This window comes from Manis pentadactyla, chromosome 8, assembly GCF_030020395.1.
Source record: "Manis pentadactyla isolate mManPen7 chromosome 8, mManPen7.hap1, whole genome shotgun sequence".
Classification (NCBI taxonomy): domain Eukaryota; kingdom Metazoa; phylum Chordata; class Mammalia; order Pholidota; family Manidae; genus Manis; species Manis pentadactyla.
Genome location: NC_080026.1, coordinates 82,413,439 through 82,428,438, shown reverse-complemented (window position 1 = coordinate 82,428,438; position 15,000 = coordinate 82,413,439). Strand labels below are relative to the sequence as shown.

Genomic DNA, 15,000 nt, shown 5'->3' with positions numbered 1-15,000 from the left:
TGCTGGCCACTGGGTTTAATGTTCAGTGTTGTTCAGTTGAAATGAAGCCATTCCTATCACTTTTTAAAGGGATAATGTCCTGAAGCATTTTATTTAGACCACCCAAAACACATGGAAGCAGTGATTCTTAGTGGTACCGATTAGCAAATTAATAACTACATTAGGTTTCTTTAAATGTGTGTAAAACCATGAAAAAATGTTTGATGCTTACTCATTTCACATACATTTCTACAGCTCTCCTACTAGTTGCAAAATTCTTAACTGGGTAATATATTACTTATCACCCTCACAGAATTCACTGAAGGAGATGTAAGATAATAAAATACAAAAACGTAAAACAGTAATAATAATAAAACAAAATTGATTACCCATTTTCTTTTGTGTCAGATACTGTTTCACTTTGCCTTTATTAATATGTTTAATCCTTGCAACCATTCTGTGTGGCTGGTAAAATTAGTGTCCCTATTTTACAGATGAATAAGCTGAGGCATAGAAAAGAAATTAGTTGTATAAGGTCACATAGCTCATTAATTCAAAGCCTGACTTTGACCTCCATATATAAATAAATAATTTTAGTGATATTGGCATTAACTGAATTCTTTGCAAAGGTGGGGTGTGTAGAAGGGAGCTAAAGCTGGGTCTGGATCATGGGAACATGAAAAAAAATTGGGGCATTTTCCAAAATACTGCTGGAAAATGAGGATGAACTCATAGGCTCTTAATCTTTCTGGCTAAGGAAATTCAGCTTTTTCCTGTTTGCACTAAAAAAACTTGAAAGGTTTTAAACTGAAGAGTGGTAAGATCAGTCTTCTGGTTTACAGAGATCATAGGAGACAATGCAAAAAATGAGTTGGAAAGAGTTTGAAGAAGTTAGAAGACTATTACTGAGATTCAGATGAAGAATAAAGAAGGCCTAAGCTAAATGGCAGATGAAGCTGGTTGGGGAAAGAGGTCCATGAATTCTGTAAAGGATGTGTTGAAGTTTAGATTAGCGAGGTGCCACCCAGGTAGAAAAATCTAGTAAGTAACTAAAGTTTTGGTCTGGGATATAGGAAGGAGGTCTAGACTGAAATTCTATTTGGGAAATTATCAGAATAAATGTATTAGTTGAAATTGTGAATGTAACTGTGATCATTGAGAAACAGTGTGCAGGAAATTGAAGACAAAATCCCTGGAATCAATGATATTTAACATGGTTGGAGGAGGTGGAACAATGGTAGGCAGGAAATAAGGAAAGAATATGTCATGGACCCCAAGTCAAGAAAGACTGTGCAGATGGCTATGTCAGGTAAGAGAAACACTAAAACGTGCACTGGATTGACACTTGGGTTATTTGAAAGTAGTTTTGCTGGAGTAGTGGAGATGATGAGATGTGGTGAAAATGAGAATGAAGATGACTTTTTTCAAGAAGCTTAACTTTGGGAGGATACAGACCTAGAAATAAGACAAATATTTGAAAGGGGCGCTTTTTTATTTCTAAGACTGGAAACATATAAATATGTTTCTAGACTGAGAAAACAGTGCCAGTAGAAAAAGGTTAAATTATAAGGGGTGTCAGAAATGGGATGGGGGTGGGCTAGAGATAGAGATGACAATCTACTTACTTATCTCCTATCAAAAATATTCTTTCCATATTTGACTCTTCTGTGATATCCGGGGGAATGGTGTTATTTGTTCCCCCTCTCTGAGTTCAGAGGTGAACAAAAAACCATGGGAGAAACTTTTCAACCTTTTTCTCCTTTTAATGAGCTGAGACTTTCAACTATACTACTTCTAGGGTATTAAATACTGAGGGTTTATTTTCTAAAGAAAAAATTACTATTTGTTACTAAATATACTTTTTCTATCTCAATTAGCAATACTGAAGTAAATTTACAAAAAAGTTATAAAAATATCTTAGTCTTCTGGCTATCTTTACCTGCCATATTGTCAAGTAATAGTGTAACATGTGAAAGTAGAGAAATCTTCTTAAAACAATAGCATTAACATAAAAATTGAAAAAAAGTTTAACTGAAATAAACCAAGTAAGGAAGTAGTTATAGTTGTGAGTGGGTGTATTCACAAAGGAAGACTATGCCAGGCACATAGAGAACCACAGATTTTAGGAGGTGGCGGAATAATTATGGATTTCCCACTCTTTCTCCCTCAAACCATGTTGTGTGGTAAGACACCTAACCACTGCTCAACAATATACCTTGCTAAGACACCATAGATAAGACACATCAGCATGAATATTCCATCTGCACCTGTTTGCTCTTCCTACACAAAAAGAACTTTCAGTATTGCCTAAAGGAGGAAAAGACTTACCTTTATCTTATAATGGTGGTATAAGTGGACAATAGTGAAGGAGGCAAAGTATGTGAACTATGTTTCTTAGCTATTCAAGAAAGAATGATTGGTTTTTCCAAAATATATCACTGCTACTTGGAAAGAATTTCTCCAATCACATCTCTTAGGGCATATCTGTGCAAGTGCCATTTAATAAGGGAATTTTGTGCCCCTCTGTGAATGGAAGCCTCTGTTTGGTTTCTCTAAAGGTGAACTGAATCTTATGGGCCATGCACATGTATTTTTAATAAAATACTTCATTGTTTGTGGAACAGCAAGACCAGCTTCCTGACCTAATAAACAAGGAAGAGACTAGTAGGAAATAAGCTCAGAGATTTAATGGGTGGGAGATGTAGAGTGGGGACCAGTCAGGCAGGTCCTAATAGTCTATTATAATGACTTAAGGTTTTACGAGGAATGAAATGGGAAGCTTTGTGGATGAATAGAAACTGTACATTAAGATACTTAAAATGATTAAATTTATTTTTAAAAATCTAATGCATTTAGCAAAATTGCTATTGGAACCTGTTGCATTTTTCCTTAGGCTTGTTGACTAAAAACATGAATTCTTTAATATTTAGATTTTTTTTATATTTCTGTATTTTTTTTACTTGTGATCAATCCTCTACTGCTGAAGTTAGAATAATGCTACTTCAATTAGTTAAGCTGATTTTACTGAAAACTGGAGAAAACTATGTTCATACTTCCCTTGCTAAGCAGCATTCTGATTCCTAATGCAATATCCTGAGTTCCCCAATATCAAGAAAAAATTCTGCCAAGTAGGCAAGTGGATTCTGGTCACCAAAAACATAGCCCCCTCATGCATGAGGTAGCTGTAGGAGTCGTAAACTGAGCTCATATATACGTGGTTTTGGTGAGCTTACCAGCAGGAGTCTGGGCAGGGTGGGCACTGTCAGTTCAGTTTGTAGAACAGAATCTGACCAGAGTCTTCAGTTTAGGGCAGCACATCCCTGGTGAGATGCATCACCTTCTATAATCAGCTGAGGTCTGGGGTCACCCCCTTTACAAATTAAAATTTGTATCCGTTTGTGGAAGCATCTTCGTCAGAGGGCCACTGTGACAAGTACACCATAGACGGGTCAACCCTTTGTTTCTCACTGTTCTGGAGGTTGGGAAGTCCAAGAGCAAGTGCAGGGAGATCTGCTGCCCAGTGAGGTGCTCTTTCTGGATTGCAGATGACCATTTTCTAGCTTCTCATGGCATCCTCACATGATAGCAGTTCTAATCCCATTCTTATAAGGGCACTAATCCCATTAATGAGGGTTCCACCCTCATGAACTAATTACCCCCCACAGACCGCATTTCCAGATGATATCACACTAGGGATGAGGTTTTCAGCATATGAATTTCAGGGGATGCAAACACTTAGTCTTCAGCGTAGAGTCACCATAAAGACACATTAGTGCCATCAGATATGGGATACAGACTCTTGAAAATATGAGACCTCCCAACCCCCTGACCCATGACCATTTAGAAATGTTATAAAGTCAGTGCTCTCCCTCTGGTGCTGCCAGTGTCATAAACAGAGATTGAACATGGGCACCGAGGTTGCACGTTGGTGTCTATTACAATGTGGCCATCTAGAAAGGTATCTGAAATATCTTTATTTTCTTTTATTGAAGTGTCATTGATACATGAAATATCTTTATTTTTAAAAATGAGTATACACACACATATATATGTAACATATATTTTTTATATTTTTACATTCTTTATAGGTAGAACTTACAGTCCCTCTGGAGTCAGTGGATATTAATTTGATCAACCTTCCATTGTTCTGTCTAAATCAGGGGTTTTCAAACTGTGAGACTCCAGCTAGGTAGGCAGAGGACTTTACCTACAGCGTATATACCGAGATCAGGTTCAAACTTCTTCGGCCTCCTGAGCTCACACCAGCCTCCTACTTCAGTGTTGCCATGCTTCCTGTCTCTCTCATGCATTCTGATAATCATTTACTGCCAGGCATTATCATTTAGCCACTTACAATTTTTTTTACCTCGGTTGTGCGCCTCTAGAGAGTAGAATGTTCAATAAATTCTAGTCTAAGTCTGTCCATGTAACACTGTTCATGTCCACCCACAAGAAACCTGTCAATCAGTCTGTCCAGGTGGTCAATTGCTCCGTCTTTCCTTCATACCTTGAAAAGTAAGTATGAGAATAAAATGAGCTGAAGCAAGAGAGCCTTTTGGGAAATTAAATAACAATTTATGGCTGACGTGGTATTGTATGTTATCCCTAGTTCTGAGAAGGGCACTTTTTTTAACAGATGGGGAAAAAAACTTTTTGCCAGCTCAAAAAGAAAAGTTATGTAACGTCTGTGCTCCTGTTAGGATAGCTATGACTAAACTTATACTTATGAGGTTTCTTTTTTTCAAAAAACATAATTACAGATGGGATACACACCGCTCCACGTGGGCTGCCACTATGGGAACATCAAGATCGTTAATTTTCTGCTCCAGCATTCAGCAAAAGTTAATGCCAAAACAAAGGTAAACTCCTTTCTCCTTGGCATCCATCAAAATCATTGACTTTGTGCCCAAGGAAGTAAGAGCATTTCTTCCATCTTCCTTCGACAGAATGGGTATACACCGCTACATCAAGCAGCCCAACAGGGACACACGCACATAATAAACGTCCTCCTTCAGAACAGTGCTTCCCCCAACGAGCTCACTGTGGTAAGAGTGAAGGGCCAACGAAGTGGGGGTGAGGGGGAAGTGGCCTGGGTGCTGGTGTCTTCCTACTACATCTTTTGTTGTGCACCAGTGTTGCTTTTTTACTTTCATTGATAGGCCTAAACAGCATTCAGCAGGGAGAAGGGAAGGACAAAGCTATATTGTGGGCTGTGCAGAGAGAGAGACGTGATTAGTGTTTCACACTTGAAAACTACTAATCCATTGCCACCTAGTAGAAAGGACATACATAAGAAGAAATACATATTTGTTTCCTTGATTACTTAAAACTATTATAAAGCCTCTTGGATTCTATGTGTAGCAGCCCAGACTCTGCTGCATGAGTAGGAGCAGGTTAGGTGGATTTTGTGCAAGGTATGTCTCCAGTGAAATAGCATTGTGTGTGTGGCCCTGGGATGAAGCCGATGAGCTGCTCACCTTGCGTTTTGTACAGTGAAATGTGTGGAAACATATGGGCACTGAGATGTGCGGAATGGCTCCTTGATTCCTTGTCCACATTTCCCTCTTGCTAGAATGGGAACACTGCCCTAGCCATCGCCCGTCGGCTTGGCTACATCTCAGTGGTGGACACCCTGAAGGTGGTGACTGAGGAGACCACGACCACGACGGTGAGCACCGCGTCGCGCCGAGAGTGGTTCTAGTACTGCAGATTTCCCAGAGCTTTGATAATGAATACATTATCATCATTACTGTGAAAAATATTTTACATTGTCATAAAAATAAAACCTTAGAGGTAGGGTCAGAACTGATTTTTACTACCACTCTTACTTCTCTTCCACTTACCTCCTGGAACTTTCATAGGAAAAACAATAGGACATTTTATTAAAACTTAAAGTAAATCTTTACCAGGAGGCCTTATTGCATCAGAAACTTTTACAAGCTACAGCCTCTAGAATAAGTCATTTCATTTGAACCCCATCTGGTGCCTGTGAACTGCATTGGGATTTGGTAACTTAGGAATCAAGAGCAGATATTGCACCATATCAGAGGCTTATTCAGGTTATTCCTGACTCCATGACTCAACCCACAGGCTGGAGACTGACTCTGTACAATGTAAATTTAGGACTCAGGGACATTTGGAATTACCAGCTCTGCCTCCTTTTTTCATCGGCCACCCTCCAGCATGAAGAAGGCTTAGCGTCTGAAAACAGTTTGTACACACAGTGCTTCATATTAAAGAACATGGGCTGAGGGACTCTGTAACTACCTACCAGTTGAATTATTTGCTTATGTGCAGTCTTCAGAATCTAAAAAATAAGCCTGCTGATCACAAGAGAAAAATTTTATAATTTGCAAAAGACAGTAGCTTTAATGGACTAGAGCAATGGTTATCAACAGAGCACGTTTCTAACTTCAAGGTATAGTTTGTATAGAGATAAATTCCCACATATTGCTTTCATATACCTCTTGACCATTTCATTATCTTAAAATCTATTTTCTCGAGAAAAGGGTTAAAACAATGTTCATTAACATTAATTTTATAGCTACCCCATGTAGCTCACTCGGGGATGGGAAGCAGAGGGAGAAGCACAAGGTATTAAAACAATGGTCAAGGGTCACAATGCTATGAAGGATTTGAATTCACTGTAATAAATATGTAAAGCTTTTGTTTCAAGTTAGAGAATTGAAACTTGTATATTAGTTCAAAATATAAATCTTACTTGTTTGAATGTGAACAACTTTGTCACCTTTTAGGAAAATTCAAAATGTTTCTTTGATATCAAAAAAGCTCTGGGAGAAAATAAGATTACAGACAGAGAAAGTAAAGTTACAGCCTCAGATCTACTGAGAGACCAGGGTTTTAAGGCTCCTGTTCCGCATAAAAGATAGAATATGTACAGGGATCATGCCATTTCATTCTCAGTGTCATTGCTGACTCGGTCAGGTGACTTTCTACTAGACAGAGAAATCAGGGCTCATGCTAACAGGAAAGGTCCAGTTTGCCAAGTGAAGTAAATGAGACTTCCACCAAATGAAGTACTCACGTTGATTAGAAAAGAGTCCCTCAGGGTCCCTAAGACTTGCCCAGAACTGTGGTATTTGGGACTTTATTTCAAGCTGAGACACCACCTTGTCAGCTCTGCTTTAGCAGTTCCATGTTCTCTGGCTTAGATGAGGATGATACAATTCAGGGTGGAGGCCTTGATTTCAAGCTAAGTAAACAGCACAGCCTCCACCACAGGTGGATCTTTGCATGGACAGTTACAAAAGCCCCAGCAGCCGTTGTCTCTGTATGTCAGACAGTTGTTTTACAAAAACCCTAAAAAGAAGACTGTGTCTTCCTTATGTATATATGTGATGTGGCAATTCTGAGAAAGATACTTTTGTTCATGACATTACAATCACATCAGAGTTGGAAGCTGATATTCAATAGATATGAATTAAGCTATTTAGATTGCACTGTTTAAAATATTTAATTCCCCCAGCAGTGATGAGCAGAGCACATCTGTCACTCAGATACTGGTTTCTAATCCATTGTCTAATAAAGGGAGCCAAGACTTCTTGGAGAAATGGCTGAATCTAGAACTGGGGCAGGAGACATACAGGATGAGCCTGGGACATCTTGTAGTGCCAAAAAGCAAGAAAGTTCCCCCTCACCAAATAAGTAAATAAAAAACCATGCATACACAGAATAATAGGAATTTGCCAAAGGGACACAGTAATCAACAGAGTTCCCAATGGCCAAATCTGGACTGGTTGGAATAAATGAAATAAAATAGTATTAGAATATAAGGCAAAGTATAAGATAAATATCCATGCATCCATACGGATATAGAGAAATGACTGAATAAATAGGAACAATGACACAGATTTCTCAGGCAAAAGAATTCCAGATTATTTATGGAATACTTCAGCCTCAAGGAGGTAGAACATAATTCCTCACTCCAGAAGTGTGAGCTGAGTATACTGACTTCCCTCCAAAGGGAGCAGTCTGGAAGTGGGGGGAACTGGAGGAACTTTACAATGGAGAAAGCTGCCTCACCCAGGTGACCAAGCTTAACATCAGTGCTGGTAAATTATGGTGATAGTATGTACCATTGATAAAATGTTATGCAAAAGAACTTGGCCTCTGTGGTCTTCCTCCTGGAAACATACAACCCCAGTATAATCTTGAGAAAAATGTGAGACAAATCCCAAGTTTGGGATCTTCCTGAAAAATACCTGGCCAGCTCACCTAAAAGCTGTCAAGGACACTAAAAAACAAGGGGAGTCTGAGAAACTGTCGCAGCCCTAGAAGGCTAAGGAGGCCTGACAACTAAAGATAATATGGTATCCTGGATTGGGTCCTAGAACAGAAAACATTCAGTAAAAACTAAGGAAATCGAAATAAAATATAGACTTTAATTAATAATAATTTATCAATATTGGTTCATTAATTATGACAAATATGCCATACCAATGTAAGTGTAACTATATTAGGTATATAATTAATGTAAATGTAATTTGTGTATAGGGGAAACTTGGTGAGCATGCTATACTATACTCACAATTTTTCTGTAAATCTAAATCTGTTCTAATATAAAATACAAAAATTTTTCTTAATATTCAATTGCATTACTACATGCTGGAAGGGATACCAAATAATGCTTTATTACAACACAAGAATTGAGGACAGGGGATGTAAATCACATTTACCAAATATTGTCCCTGAGAAACAATGAGTTTGTGCTGTATCTTAGTTTTAAGAGCCTAGCTTGTTTTCAATTGGCTTATTTAAATGTGTATCTTACTTTGTACCATTAACCTTTCATATGCTTTGGATTAAAAGAGAACACATTTTAAAACTAAAACATTAAGTCATTAATTTTTTCTAACAAATAATGCCATCAGTGTCTTTGGGACAGATAGAGTCAATATAGGTGAAAGAGCAGGTGAGATTCAGTAAGGCCTTTGTGATATACCATGCTTTAAATGTTGTGGTTAAAATGATGTTGCAAATGCATGATCTCTAAAATTCTTTTTTCACACACATACTTTTAACAATTACAGAATTTATGCTGTCTTAATGTTTTGATTTATTCTGGGAATTCAAATGTACACATTGGAGGGGAAGACAAATTAGTGGCTGGCTTGACACAAGCAATGAAAACAGTTCTTCCATTCATGTGGCTCATCTTTAGCCACAACTTTTGATGGGATGGGGTGGCAGGATCATCAGACCATGAAAAAATATACCAGTGGACTAGGAGAAGCAGTATCTCCCTTTTCCTTTGAAAAAGCCTTATGAGGGACCAAAATATCTTAAGCTGGTGTGCTTTGCTGCTGAAATTCTTTCATCTTGTATTCATTCTGTGCTGTGTACATGGTAAGGACATTAGAGCTACAATTTTGATATCATTTTGTATGTGGGAACTTAAGGGTCTTCAACACAGAAGTCCCACAATAAGCCAAGTGATTAATTTAGAAAGAAATTAATAGTCTCATTAAAATGTGCAGTATGCTTACACTAAAATGCCTGGTTTTTTTTTTACTAGACTATCATTGAGAAGCACAAAATGAATGTTCCAGAAACAATGAATGAAGTTCTTGATATGTCCGATGATGAAGGTATGAAAACGTGCTTTGAATTCATAGTAATTGAGTGACTGTGTATTTGTTTCCTAAAGAAAGTTCATTGCAAACATGTTTTTAGAAACATTGATATGTTCTGTTGTAGTATCAAGAGTATGCATTTTTCATACACTCACATTGTTCACTTAAATCATGCAGTTCGTAAAGCCAATGCCCCAGAAATGCTCAGTGATGGCGAATATATCTCAGATGTGGAAGAAGGTATTTGTGAATTTTTATTGTGGTGAAAACTTTACCAGCTTTATCTTCTATTTCTTATCTTTGAAATGTAACACTTCCTTGAATTACTAACTTTTCATTTTATCTTGCAATTATTAATTGATGTATCATTTAAATAACATGTATCTGGTAATACCGTCTTCTTTTCACCTCTTTGAATCCTCCTCCTTGAACCTATTTTCCAACTTGAAAATACAAGTGTCACTAATTATCTGGATTATGTTTTTATTGTTTACATTTGTAGAAAGGAAAATTGGATTAATGTTTATAGCTGAAGTATTTTTTTAAATAAATAAGAGAAGATAGCCTTACAGATAAGGTATTAAATGCACATTCTAAAATTTACTCTAAGCTTTGTAGTTTTGAACCTGAAAAATGAAAACTCAACCTGAAGAAAACTGCTTTCAAAATATGAATTTTCAATATTGATTTCATAAGAGTTCAAAATAGAAATGATTGTAGCTATATTTCATGTGCTTAAAACAAAGTGTTTATTTTCTGCCCTACTTAAAAATCAGTGCATTTGACCATGTCATGACAGACAGATATATTAAAGAATGACATTTTTCAAAGATTTATTGGAAAGCTAGCATTTTCATAGTGCATAAATACCATAAAGATGGCAAATTTTGGAGTTTTACTGAAATAGTGAAATTTTACTTACAATAGTATTTATAATTATTTCTTTCATGCATCATTGGTCTCTCTAGAACCACATTCTATCTTATTTCCCCCTCCTTTACCATTTCTCATGTAGTATTTTCCACTTGGATCAGTCTTAGTGCTGCTAGTCTTTGTCTACTTTTAGGCAATCTTCCCTATTTTAATTATTGGTTCCTTCTTTGATTTGCACAAATTTCATTGCAAACCTACATAGTAAAAAAGCATATCTGATCCAGTCACTTTAATTTTTTAAAATTAATTCAGGTCCCTAATGTAAGGGTCTTGTGGCTGAGGACTGCATACCAGGAAGAGCTAGATTCTTTAAGCACCTGTCTCGTTGTTTTGATAAATGTTAAAAACTTTTACTCATTTTTCTTTCTTTTCTTCTAAAACATCAGCTATATGTTTACCTCTGTCCTGTCTCTGATTGGATATTTGTCTCATCTCTAGGATTTTAAGAATAACATGCCTTACTGTCATACTACATTTCAATGCCTTCTTATGCAACATTTTCAGACCAATTTCTTTGTGTAGAAGGTAAAAGAAAAGTGATGTTCTCACATAGATGTATACAAACACAAAACATATCAATAGTACATTTTTCAAATGAAATTATTGTGAAATATAATAAACACTCACAGACCTAAAACTATGCTAGTTTTTAACAAAATGTCCAAAAACTGCAGCACAGATGAGAGGCCAAGTTTGAATGGACTGTGTAACAGCCTTATATATGTAGTCACCAAATAACCAAACCAATACTTTGAAAAATAATTTTAAAACAGGAGAAATTTTGAATCCCTTCATTTGAAAATAATTTATCTAGCTGTTTAACTAGAAATGACAATCATGTCCTTTAGATTTATCTCAGATTGGGAATTTGAAATTAAACAGCAAACTTAATTCTCATTTTACCCATCTTTCTCTAGACTCTTTGGCCCTTGCTTTGTGGGTGTGCTCATGGGCTTTTGGAATCGCGTGGCGTTTGATCTCATAATGTTGTAGACTTTAATGTCAGAAGGGGTTGCTTAAAGGCCACTCAGTGTGAACAACAGCCATCTGGTGCAGGAGTTGCCTCTGTAAAATCCTCTGCTGATGGGAGGCCCTTTGTCCAAATGATGGGAATTCCCAGACTGCCTATTCCATCATGAACTGCGATGACCTTAAAAATTCTTTATTTTATTGAGTGTCCTTTTCACTGATTCAGTCTTCTTTTCATTAATTAAAGCTCTGATACAGTTGGCAATATTTAGAACAAAATCTGCCTCTTCATGTGACAATCCTCTGATCTTTAAAAACACCTTCATTTTTCTTCTTCATGTTTTTTAAAATCTCGAGCTATATGATCACCACTGTTCCCTCGCCGTCACTGCTGGCTCCTATGCTCATCTCAGTGTGCCCATATCCACCTCAGATTGAGGTGACCAGAACTGAACACAGAAGTCCAGGTATAGTCTGATCAAAGCTGAATGTTGCCGGGCTGTTGCTTGTCCATGGAAGACATTAAAAATCTGTTAAAAGATCAAGATATTTTTGAGGTTATGAAGCCCACTTAATTTGTCCCTAAATTTTGGTTATGTGAGCTCTCATAAAAAGCCTCATTGCCCTACCACGTATTTGCATGATTCTCTGCTGCATAAACTAGCATTTCTATATTACTCCAAATCCCAAAGCAAATCATTTTGAAATTTTAATTCTAAAAGGCCCCCTGCAACTTTAATGATAGTTTTTACTTCTGACTCATTTGCCTGATAGTCTTGCCCAAGCTTTTGCTACTTTAGTTGAATTTGGTGCTGCTGTTTTAGTAAGCCCCAATGGACAATAAAACTGTTTATTTCCATGAAATAATGGCAAATGTTTATTTCCACGAAACACAAGGATGTTTTGAATATCTGTCTTAACAAGAACTGGTAAGAGATTATTGCACTGCCAAGGATATCAGCAGCTTTTAAAAGCAAATAAAAATAATAAGCAAAAAAATGCTGTTAGTTTTTCTCAAGAAAAGAAGAATGAGTTTGAATATAGGAAAATATAATCTTAAATTATGAAAATCAAGTAAATATTAAGAGAGCAATGCCAAGAGTGGCCTCTCTTTTCCTTCCCCATCTTTCTCTTTTCCTTTTTCTTCTTTGCTTTCACCTCCTTCTTTGGTCCACTATAAGAAATCAGTATAGGTGGAAGAATGCTTGGATTACTTCCTCACAAAAAATGTAAGGAAAGCAAATGTAGACAGTGCTATATCAATTAAGGACCCATGGGAGCAATGGAGCCAAGTTACAGAGTAGAGCAAAGGTCAAAGAATCAGCAAAGCAATGCAGAATGAAAGGAGGTAAAGCAGCCTTACCTAGGCAGCTTTTAAGCCCACACATTATACAGGTAAGGGGTAAGCAGAGCTGATTTCATAAGTATCTTGGTGCTCTGCCTTCTTAACCAGAAAATAAATTGCATACATGTAAAATGAATATATATACAAACTTAACATTGATTCTAGTGCCAGTTAGATTCTTAATATTTTACAGTTCAGTTTGTAATTAAAAAGGAAGAAAAGAAGAGGGAGGGAAGGAAGAAAGAGAGAGAAAGAAAAGATAGAAGAAGAGGGAAAGAAAGAAATAAAGAAGAAAATAGAGATTAAGATTCAAGGTGTCTTCTGGTTGGGGTCCCTCTTCCAGGAGATTTCACAGTTGACTGGTTCAATGCTGATTTTTAAGTTCAAATTCCTACAGAAAGTATTTTGTAAATTTTAAGAATTCTATAACATGCTATTTTAGCTTGCAGAGTTCTAGTGGGTTGGGTTATAGTAAAAGATTTAAATAAGTATAGATGGGACATAATGAGAAATGGAATTAAGGCATGGAGAGTAAAAACCAAAAGGGCAGCTCTGTGAAATAGGACAGGTTTATGACACAACCGGATGAGGCAAACCCTTGCTAGGAAGAATTATTTAATTCTCAGCCACTTACCATTTTCATAGGGCTGTAAAATCTCTTTCAGGTTCAAATGCAGACATTAAATATTAAAAGAAAAAAAGAGGCTAAGGACACATGTGGCAGAAGGACACATGATTATCAGATAGATACAGATTTGAGATAAAATGAAGCAATAAAATTTCATCAGATATTACAGAGATGTAAGGGATGACGAGAGTCCTGCTCAGCTCACCAGTGTGCCAAATCCAGTGCCCTTTGGAAGTCACAGCAAATTAAAATCCACAGATTTCGAAGAATGGAAAGGGCAGGTCAGCATCATGTAGCCCATGTTCTCCACTGTGTTGATGAGGAAGCACAGCCCAGATGCATGTGGAGGGGCTTCCCCAACCAGGGTAGGCGCAGAGCCGGACAAGAAGGCAAAAGCTGGCAGTCTGTGGTTTTAGCTTATGTCTTTTATTGCTACCCTAACATGATCTGTTTCCTTATATAAAGAACCAAAGAATGTATTTTTTTAAGCTTCTAAAAAATATGTGCTTAGGAAAGGGAACAAATCATACTCTTAGAAATTATCACAAGGTAATATTATTTTTTAAAGACCTTGGTAAGACTACAGTAGAAATAATATACCTTCCTCAGACCATCTTGGCAAAAGAAATATGCAGCCAAAGGTGCTAATTCAAGTAAAGTAAATGTGAACATAATTTAGAATAGGTTTTAAGAATTACAAGCAAATAGTTGTAGTAAACATATCTTGAGTATTCTCAATTAGGAGTGGATAAGCAGAATTTGATTTTGCACAATCTGAAACTCAGAAAAAGTAGAAGAAATTACTATGAGAAACATAAAGCTGAATATCAAGAAAACCACTGGGCAAATGCCTCTAAGGACCTCTTCTCACCAAATTACTCTCCTGCTGTCCTAATCTCCTCATCCTGGTAAATAAAGACTATTATGTTTTTAGCTTTGTAGATCTGAGGAAGCCTTAGAGAAATAGCTTGCCCCAGGTGGCCATGGTTGTTACTCAGGAGTCGTTCTTCACCTGAAATTTTACTATTTTACAAATACCTGTTAAAATAATAATATTTGGCCTTTGCCTGACATTTGTCTGCTTACAATTAATCTTTCAAATAGATACTACATAATTGCATGCTACTCTCAGCACTAAAGTCAAAATGAAATACCAGAAGCAGAGACCAAATATTATTCTCTGTTATATGCCCAGATCCTAGTACACTGCCTGGCACACAGCAGATCTTCAGTGCATGTTTGGACAGTTGCATTCAAGTGGAGGGAGACTCAAGGAAAGACAGTTTGACAAATTTCTGAGAACAGGAAGGATAGAGAAAATTTGCCTGCCGTGCTCCCTTTTCCTTCCATTAAACCCCATCTCACTGAGGCAGGCCTAGGCTATGTACTGAATAATAAACAGCTTTATCCTGACTCTCCCAAGGTGTGTCTACATCTTAAGGAATAGTTAATGAATTTAAAAGAATTTCCAGCTAAAGAAAAACATCTGTGGGCTGTAATAGAGGAACTTTATTCTACAACAGAGCCTGTGCTATCTTCGGTATCCTATCTTT

General features: G+C 37.0%; 1 protein-coding gene across 3 annotated transcripts in view; it reads left to right on the top strand.

Moving 5' to 3' along the window:
• The window catches only part of ANK3 (ankyrin 3), a 331,543-nt gene that overhangs the window by 197,073 nt on the left and 119,470 nt on the right, over positions 1–15,000 (top strand). For all 3 annotated transcript variants that reach the window (XM_057505891.1, XM_057505892.1, XM_036895053.2), the window contains 5 exons: positions 4,740–4,838; positions 4,926–5,024; positions 5,552–5,647; positions 9,515–9,587; positions 9,750–9,812. In XM_057505891.1, the coding sequence (XP_057361874.1) occupies positions 4,740–4,838; positions 4,926–5,024; positions 5,552–5,647; positions 9,515–9,587; positions 9,750–9,812 (430 nt within the window). The remainder of the gene's footprint in view (positions 1–4,739; positions 4,839–4,925; positions 5,025–5,551; positions 5,648–9,514; positions 9,588–9,749; positions 9,813–15,000) is intronic.